This window comes from Poromitra crassiceps, assembly GCF_964638095.1.
Source record: "Poromitra crassiceps genome assembly, chromosome: 22".
In the NCBI taxonomy this organism is placed as follows: domain Eukaryota; kingdom Metazoa; phylum Chordata; class Actinopteri; order Beryciformes; family Melamphaidae; genus Poromitra; species Poromitra crassiceps.
The window spans coordinates 17,327,603-17,337,602 of record NC_139647.1 but is presented as its reverse complement, the minus strand read 5'-3'; the positions used below and the strand labels follow the sequence as shown (position 1 = coordinate 17,337,602).

General features: G+C 44.6%; 1 protein-coding gene across 1 annotated transcript in view; it reads left to right on the top strand.

Annotated features, from left to right (window-relative positions):
• Positions 1–10,000, top strand: part of LOC310795968 (protein kinase C epsilon type-like) — a 93,562-nt gene that overhangs the window by 30,305 nt on the left and 53,257 nt on the right. The window contains exon 2 of the mRNA XM_083658080.1: positions 124–187. Within this exon, the coding sequence (XP_083514206.1) occupies positions 124–187 (64 nt within the window). The remainder of the gene's footprint in view (positions 1–123; positions 188–10,000) is intronic.

The following is a 10,000-nucleotide window of genomic DNA, read 5'->3' as shown; positions in this document are numbered from 1 at the left end:
TATGATCTCGCGTGAATCCAGCGGCCTCACAAGGTGATTAATCTGAACCCATCTCTCTGTCCTCTCCTTCCATCTCCCCTGTCTCTCCATCTCTCTCTGCTTCCTCCTCTTCTCCCTCTGCAGATTGACTTGGAGCCGGAGGGGAAGGTGTACGTTGTTATTGACCTATCAGGATCTTCCAGTGAAGGTAAGACCTCAGTAGCCCACCAGGTGTTCAGGCAGACCAGAGCCAACTTGGACCCTCCAACACCTGCTAACACACATGCAACACAGAATCACCCGTTCGCTCTCAGGAGGCTGCTCCCTGCATGTGTCTCCAGTCCTGGCTGTAGTCAGGGTATTCTGGACGATATGATAAAATACTGAAAAACAAGAACATGCAATTGCAACAAAATAATTCCCTCTGAACGTGCCTGTTGCCAAATTCAAAAGGTTTCCAACATGTTTGTTGTAGGTGGAGAGAGAGAGTATTCACCTTATGTTCAGACGCGGGGGTGGGCCAAATTCTTCCGGGTCGTGTTAACACTTCCGGCGGTCACGGCGCCAAATATGAAAGAATGTCAGAGGAAGAGAGTTGTTTTTGTAGCGGACAGCGCAGGGGGTAAAATAAAGAATGTAGCCTACTACTTTGAGCTCGGTACACAGCAAGCAAGCGGAGTATCCACTGTTAGCCAGGTCAGATAACGTTATCGTCGACAATGACGAGCACTTTCTTGTAAAACATACCTGGACTCCAACAAAGAAAGCTTCAGATGGTTTTCTCTCCTCCGAGTTGCGCTCGAGCCATTTACGTCTATAAGACCCGCAGACGTTAACGTAATTCCCTGGAATGCGAGATTTAAAGTCCCTGGAAACCAAAATCCACAAAAACGTTCTAACTATGTTATTTAGGGTCTTATGTGAGTAATTGTGTGCCTCAGAAAGTATGAGCCATTACTTTCAACCCAAAGCCTTAAAATCGCCACTTTTTTACAAGGTCTGGATTTCCATTTCCTCATTGAAGAGAGCGGAGCGCGCGGTGCTAAAATGCATGATCTTATCACGTCATAAGATTTAATCAAATCACACACACGCATGCACGCACGCGCGCACACACACACTGACACACACAGTAGCGCTGTGCACTCGCGGCGCAGAGATCTGCTCCTCTGCTGCAGACGGGACACGCCCACACAGTCCGCAGGAGAAAATACACTCTAAAATCGAATTGATTCTCATTACTTTTGCCATGACTGTCAAACCCAAATTTATATACTTTGCGACGTTCATCATCGTTCAAATTTGGCTGGTGGCTTATTAACATAGGTTCCTGTGATGTAATGAACTCAAAATGCTAAATAATAAAAAAATATTTCTGGTTTCCAGGGACTCTAACGAGCCAGTTACATGGCGTTGCATTCTTAGACATTGCTGTTTGCTTTTATCTGGTATGTTACATACAATTGGTTAAATTATTAGTTAATTCAGAGTTAGATGATATTGGAGCAGCCAGCCATTTTATTTTTATTTATTTTTGCCGGAAGTCATCACACGACCACACAACCGGGTCAAATGGGCGTGGCGTTCATGGCTGCACACTATCTCACTGTGGCTATCTTACACTATACATGAAGCCATGGATCTCTGTGTAGCTTACGCAGATTGCTGCCCATAATGAGGGAATGTGATTGGTTGAAGCTTATTATTGTCATTGTGTTGTCTACATCTAACAACATGGATCACACACAGAAGCAGAAGCACAGTTTACTCTCATGATCAATGCGTACTTCATCATAAGATTCCCACCCATTTTAAATAAGAACACGCGTGCGTGTGTGTGTGACGTGTGTGTGTCTGTCTGTCTGTCTGTCTGTCTGTCTGTCTGTCTGTCTGTGTGTGTGTGTGTGTGTGTGTGTGTGTGTGTGTGAGAGAGAGTGTGTGTGAGAGTATAGACTGCATATTTGAGTCAGCCTGTCGTCCATGTGTAATCACAGCAGCATCAGGAAATAGACGATTAGAGTTTCCTGTGTGTGTGTGTGTGTGTGTGTGTGTGTGTGTGTGTGTGTGTGTGTGTGTGTGTGGGTGTGTGTGTGGGTGGGGGAGAGAGAGAGACTGCTACCACATGAGTGAGAGATGATGTCATCATGATGTCGTCCAGTAAGTGTCTTTTGATAGGAGACAAACGATGACACAAACACTGACACTATATATACTGTATATATATATATATATATATATATATATATATATATATATATACACAATCTCTGGGGGGGCGGGGGGGAGACACACACACACACACACACACACACACACACACACACACACACACACACACACACACACACACACACACACACACACACACACACACACACACACACACACACACACACACACACACACACACACACACACACACACACACAGAGGAGGTGTCCATGAGGGATGACAGAGCCTGGACAGCTCACCCGTCAGATGATTCCAAGGAACAGAGGGAGAGAGAGAGAGGGTGAGAGAGAGAGAGAGAGAGAGAGAGAGAGAGGGAGAGAGAGAGAGAGAGAGAGAGAGAGAGAGAGGGAGAGGCAGAAGAGAGGGGGGTTTGTTTTGGACGAGAGGAGCTGGCAGCCATATGAACAGACTGTCTGTCCCCTGTCAGCACAGCTCAGCATCAAGTGAGTGACACACTTTCACCATGGCTTCCTCTCTACTGCTCATGCAGCTTGTGTGGCTTCTACCATGGCTTCCTCTGAGATACTCATCAGAGGAGGCTTGTCATGATGCTAATACAGATACCCAGTCACATATTGATACTTGATACCGTTTTCAATAGCAAGTAAATGAAGACAGATGCATGCTTCTCCATCATCTTTAACCCACTGATACCTGATGCAGCATTTGTGTGTGTATCCCTACGCGGTTCGCGGTCTTAAAGGGATACACACACAAATGAGGGATATACACGCAAATGTTGCATCAGACGGCGTTCACACCTAAAGCGCTTTTTTTCGTTCAGAACGCTATGAAAATCATGTTGAGAGCGCTTCCATTGTGCACAAAACACAGCGCACGGAGCGTTTTTTTTGCGCTCCGTTTGTTTTCCCCTGTAGTCGCGTGCCGTACAGATCAGAACACAACGACCACACGGACGGTAGCCAGCTGGTTTTGTCTGTTTGATGTTGTTCACTACATGAAAGCCAGATTATTGCCAATTCTGGCAGCAGCAGAGGTTGAAAATCCCTCGGGAGGAGAAAAGGTAGGAAGAGTGAAAAAGACGATTTTCCTCTAATGTTCAACTTTTTTCAGCTTAAAAACGCCCGCAGCGCTCCTCCAAAAACAATAGACAACACCAGCGCTGAAACGCCAGGTGCGTTCCTTAAAAGAGGAGCACGTCTAGCGCGTCCTTACATAGAGAATGAATTGCAGAAAGACGTTGGCAGCTCCAAAAACGCTATTGGTGTGAATGGCCCCTCAGGTATCAATGGGTTAAAAACCTTGCACTCCTACAGCAGATGAACCTCGTCAGAAGAACTCGGTGGTTGGTTAGCATGGGTTCAGCAATAGTCTCCTCCGGGGCTGAAGAGACAAAGAAAAGAGCGCCACCTACGGAACCCTTCAAATAAAACCCAAGGAGAAAGATTTCACAGTACTGGACGACAGACACAACGTTTCATTGCCAAGTGATCTCTGAGAAGCACAGTGCAAAAACATCAGAGATGTTTGCCAAAATGAAGAAGATGACGAGGAGCTGGAGGTTTTAATACTAACACAGGAAAGTGTAGATATATGATGATTAGTGAAGTCTAGCATCATGGCTAACTGCACAACTGCATGGGGATCAGATTTGGACTCATTCTATGCTGGCGGCTCTCTGCCTGTCCACTTTCCAGTTTCTCTTCTCTCCAGCTTTCTCCCCCAAAATGGATGGGCTACTTGAGAAGGAAAGACTGAACACTCTGAGATAAAGAAATACAATAAATAGAAGCGAAGCCTCTTTTCCACTTGAGCAGATGTGAATGGCTATCAGCCCATCTCCCATCCCTCTGCTCTCTGCTCACAGCTAGCTCTTGAGATGACAGTGTGAACGTTTACCAGAAACACTGAGAGAGAGAGAGAGAGAGAGAGAGAGAGAGAGAGAGTGTGTGTGTGTGTGTGCGTGCGTGCGTGCGTGCGTGTGTGCGAGCGTGCGTGCGTGCGTGCGTGCATGCGTGTGTAAGTGAGGTCCAGTATGTTTCAGACAGGCTAGACTAGAGGAGGAGAAAGACAGAGAGTTAGAGAGAGAGTTGGAGAGAGAGAGAGTTAGAGAGAGAGAGACAGAGAGAGAGAGAGAGACACAGAGAGAGAGAGAGAGAGAGGGGTGGGGGTGGGGTGATAAATTGATTACTAAAGTGGAGTGTTCTCTAATGGACCAGTTACATCATCGAGGGAGAGAGAGACAGAGAGAGAGAGAGAGAGAGAGAGAGAGAGAGACACACACACACACACACACACACACACACACACACACACACAGAGCAATACAGCGTGAGATAGATTCTTTTTGCCATAATTTGAATAATTTTTCTTTCTTTCTTTCTTTCTTTCTTTCTTTTTCTTTCTTTCAGTCTTTGTCTCTGTCTGGAATGAAACGTGTGTGTGTGTGTGTGTGTGTGTGTGTGTGTGTGTGTGTGTGTGTGTGTGTGTGTGTGTGTGTGATGTGTGTGTGTGTGTGTGTGTGTGTGTGTGTGTGTGTGTGTGTGTGCGTGTGTGTGCGTGTGTGTGTGTGTGGTTGCGTACGTGCTACGGTTGAGAACAGACATTGCAGTCATTAGTTAAATGTGTTTGCGTAGCGGCGAACACATGCTGAACTGTCAGGCCTGAGAGCTGCAATCAACCTATTAGCTTACATACACACAATACACAGAGACACACACAACACAATGCACACACACACACACACACACACACACACACACACACACAATACACAGAGACACACACACATACACACAATACACAGAGACACACACACATACACACAATACACAGAGACACACACAACACAACGCACACACACACACACACACACACACACACACACACACACACACACACACACACACACACACACACACACACACACACACACACAGCTGTCACTGGGACAGGGTAATAAGGCATTGGCTGTTGTTGAAAAGTTGTGTGAAATATGTAACGTGGTGCCATACAGTGCCTTGTTGTTATCAGCTGTGAATACATAACTACGTGTATAATAAAGTTTATTATGAATATGATGGTTTGCATGTTATAGTCTAGCTTGGCCTATAACAGCATTTCACACACTTCTATTCTTCATATTTCTATAGAGACAGTCGGCATGTGTGGGAAGTTCTGGGAACGCCCACAAAATGTTATACGGCTGGCGCGCGAGTGGGCTAAAACCGCCCATATATCTCAATGGGCTGACTCACCAAAGGACGGTGCTGCGGCTCTAAACTACATGTTTGGGGGTTCTAGAGCAGAACACAAGACGTCTGCTCAGATGTGCGTTTACTGCGGTGGTTAAATCCCCGATCGTGTCTGCCTGGGCTGGGCTAGCAGCTAAATTCTAACTTTGCTGAATGGATAGAACGGGGGATTTACCCCACCCTGACCACGCCCCCCAGCCAGGCTGAGCCAGCTAACCCAGCGTCTATGACGAGACATCGCCTCAACCAATGCAAACAAATGTGTGGATATAGGCCACGGCCACAGTGATCTGTGGTGTCTGTACGTCTCCGTTCATGTCTCTGTTCACTTCAGTTCATTTTCTAATCTACAGCCTAATCTACCCTAATTTAACCTAACCTATCAACCAAACAATTTAGCTAATCTCCAGCCTAATTTACTCTAACCTAACCTATCAACCAAACAATTTTGCTAATCTACAGCATAACCTACTCTAACCTAACCTAACCTAACCTATCAACCAAATAATCTAGCTAATCTACAGCCTAACCTACTCTAACCTAACCTAACCTATCAACCAAATAATCTAGCTAATCTACAGCCTAACCTACTCTAACCTAACCTATCAACCAAACAATCTAGGTAATCTACAGCCTAACCTACGCTAACCTAACCTATCAACCAAACAATCTAGCTAATCTACAGCCTAACCTACTCTAACCTAACCTAACCTATCAACCAAACAATCCCAATACCCTATCCTAACCTCCCAGCATCCCTCAGCCTCACCCCTGACTGCTGAGGGGGGTACAGTAGGTCTACTGCAGGTTGGTAGAGAGCAGAACCACAGAAGCTATACCTTATATACCTGGTGCTAAGTGAAGGTATAAATATTGAATTATGATGACATATGACTTGAATTACGGTGATATTCACGAGGCAAAAATTGTATGTGAAAATCCACTCATTTTCCTGTTAAATCACAGAGATGGGCTGCAGCAGACATGAGCCTCCCTCCTTCCCCTCCAACTGAGATGAACACAGAGATTTGCCCAAATGAAACCCTGCCGTCACAGGAAGGGACAAATCAAAACGTAAGAGTGAGATCCAGATCCTGTCCAACAGTGAGCGCGCTCCGTCCAGACAGAGATCCAGATCCTGTCCAGCACAGTGAGCGCGCTCTGTCCAGACAGCTGGACTCACCAGCGTCCATCTTTTTCCCTCTCTGATCCCTTTGCTGTCCTTTGATATACAGAGCATGACAGAGCGGCCGGCCTGGTCGACATGAGCGTGTTGTTGTGAGCAGTTTATATTTACCGATGTCGATATGATCTGTATCAACAACACATTTGTATGATGATAACATTTTGTACGTACTGAAAAACCACAAGTAAACACTGTGAATTTGAAAAAGTCATGCATTTTCTTTATTTCCAAAACATTTGGAAAAGCCCATAAATCATAGGTTTACCGCATTGTTTCCTCTCAATGTGAAAATGTTTGTTGATACCGATAACCGATACCAAGACTTAAGTAGAATCGAGTGCTGCGGGAATAAGTCCTCATCCTAAAACCCTGGTTCCCTCGTGAGGAAGCCAATGGGTTTTCTGTATGGGGGATTTTGGTTAGATGCCTGAAACAAGGTCTGTTCAAAATAAAAAAGTTTATGAAACTGAGACAACTTTGTGTTCAGCAAGATCATCTTCACAAATCAATAACACTTTTATGATCATTTGAAGCGTTTTTTCAAAAATCCCCAAAAACCACAATCGGATTTTCGCAAAAACTTCCGGGTTTGGCCACCAACAAAAATACGTCATCCCTGCGCTACTCTATAGTGTCCCTTCTCTCTTTGCGTCCCCACCATTCCTCCCAGTATATCCCCATATTGTGCCGGTATTTATTTCTACAGTGTGTGTCACTCATGCAACTTGTTACAGAGGTACAGTACACACAGGCAGGCACACCATATATGAGTGATTGAGATTAGAGGTCGACCGATTAATCGGCCGGCCGATTAATCGGCCGGCCGATTAATTGGGGCCGATTATTGGCATTTTTAATTAATCGGCATCGGCCTGCAAAAAAAAAAAAAAATTTTTTTTTTTTTTTTTTTTTTTTTTGGCAGGCCAGGCCAGGCCAGGCCAGGCCAGGCCACCGCGCATTTGCCCGACGTGCCCGATTATGCAGTCCGCCACTGAATGTGAGTCTTCTCATGCACCCATGAGCCTACTGTAACGTTACGTTTCCTCAGTCACCACCATCTTCTGCAAACACACTTCTCCCATCAAATGACAGCAAATCTAAACAGTTACATTATTATTATTATTATTATTGTTAATGTATAGAACAGTGCATGAATGAGTTCTCTGACATACTGCTCTCTCGCTATAGCCTACCAGTCACTACTGAAATCTATACCGCATAACCCAATGTATTTTTCTATTTAATAAAAAGAATAATCAAAAACATGTTACTGTACTGGCTAAGATAACATCTTATATTAGATGTAGGCCTACAGTATAATGTTATATTCGATTTTCAATGTGCATGAATGGATAATGGAAATCTAGGCTACTAGATTTCTTAAAAAAAAAATACCAACAGAAGAATATTGCACATTTTTTGGGGGCGCTACCCACACGTTTAGCTGTGTGTTTCTCATTCCACGAATGCACAATCCTTACAACTTGTACCCTGTTGTAAAGGTGACTAATCAGGCTTTCCAACTATATAAAATACAATACCAATTGGTATTATTAAAGGGGAGAAATAATCGAGCAAAATAACGTTTCCAAACTTTTTTTGAGGAGTTTATTTTAATCGTATTTTATCGAATGAAAAAATAATAATAATCGGCATTATATATCGGCCATCGGCCGCCCTGCTCTCTAAAGATCGGCATCGGCATCGGCCATTGAAAAAGCAATATCGGTCGACCTCTAATTGAGATATCACAGAGGAGCAACGTGTTCAGAGACCCCCCCACCCAACCCCCCCCCCCCCCCCCCCAACCCCATGCCACTCCCCTCCCTCAGTGAACGACGCTATGCCTTCCACTGTTGCTAGGCAGCAGTCGTCAGTTGCTAGGCAATGGTGACGGCGTATAGCAAGGGCCTGGAAGGATACGGCTGAGGACAGGCAGAGCATGACAAGGGAGGGAGGTGTGTGTGTGTGTGTGAGAGAGAGAGAGAGAGAAAGAGAGAGAGAGAGAGAGAGAGAGAGGGAGAGAGAGAGACCATGATATGAAAGGCAAAGAAGGTGACATGCATCCTTGAACCAAAAGTCTGAATGAATAGTTGCTGCAGCTTTTTCGCTCCACCAGTCATGTTCTCATGACCACTGCCTGCAAAGCAACACAACACAAGCACACTTCTTATATGGGAAGTGCAGATCATGTTCTGCATGTAGCCATTGGAGAATGTTCACTTTGGATGGATGATGGCACAGTGGATCAGTGTTTAGCACTGTTGCCTCGCAGCAAAAAGGTTGTGGGTTCGAACTCGGCTCCAATACTATTTTCTATAATATAGTCTGTAATATAAAAATTCATCATATGTTTCAACCAGTAGCAACCATTCTTTTAAGATGTGTAATAATGTTGTCTGACTTTCAGTGTAAAAAAAACTATCCCTTTTTCCTCCAACATATTTCTAAATAACCTAACTAGACATGCGCTTTTTCCAGCCGTATATCTAATCTGATTGTTGTGTTTTATGATGTAACTGTACCAGATTACGCGTGCAGCTTTGTCATCAGATCCAGTGCAGAACTCGTCCATAAAGTGGATTTCTACTTCATGCATAACTATGTGCAGCATTGGAAAATATTGGTAGTAAATCCTGAGTTTCATGGCAGTAACTTCCCTGTGTGTGTGTGTGTGTGTGTGTGTGTGTGTGTGTGTGTGTGTGTGTGTGTGTGTGTGTGTGTGTGTGTGTGTGTTTGTGTGTGTGTGTGTGTGTGTGTGTGTGTGTGTGTGTGGTGTGTGTGTGTGTGTGTGTGTGTGTGTGTGTGTGTGTGTGTGTGTCTGTGTGTGTGTGTGTGTGTGTGGTGTGTCTCCCTCCCTCCCTCCTTCCCTCACCCCAGGTTGTGTGCAATTAACACAGGATTAGACAGTAATTGAAACCTCTGTTATACTACTGGGAAAACCCTCTGTAATCAGACATGCTGTAGAGAGAGGGAGGGAGAGAGAGAGAGAGAGAGAGAGAGAGAGAGAGAGAGAGAGAGAGAGAGAGGGAGAGAGGGAGAGAGAGAGAGAGAGAGAGAGAGAGAGAGAGAGACAGACTGATTGTGTGAATGAAAGAGACCGCCATGTTTAATCAATCACTCAAAGCACATCGGTGTCCTTAGCCAGTTTCAGCTACACAGTGTCACCACCATCTAGTGGCTAGATGGTGAAAGTGCAGTTTTTCCCAGATTGTCCTGTTGAAAGTAAGAAGACTGACGTTGACTGTAGTAATAAAAAAAGTTCATAGAGGTCAAATTCATAGATTTGAAAATGTAATGAACTCAGTATATCTGATGTAGTATGGTTTGCTTTTCCCCACTTTCTATGGAAACAGGGAAAGTAGGTGGTGGTAGTTCAAAGAAGCAA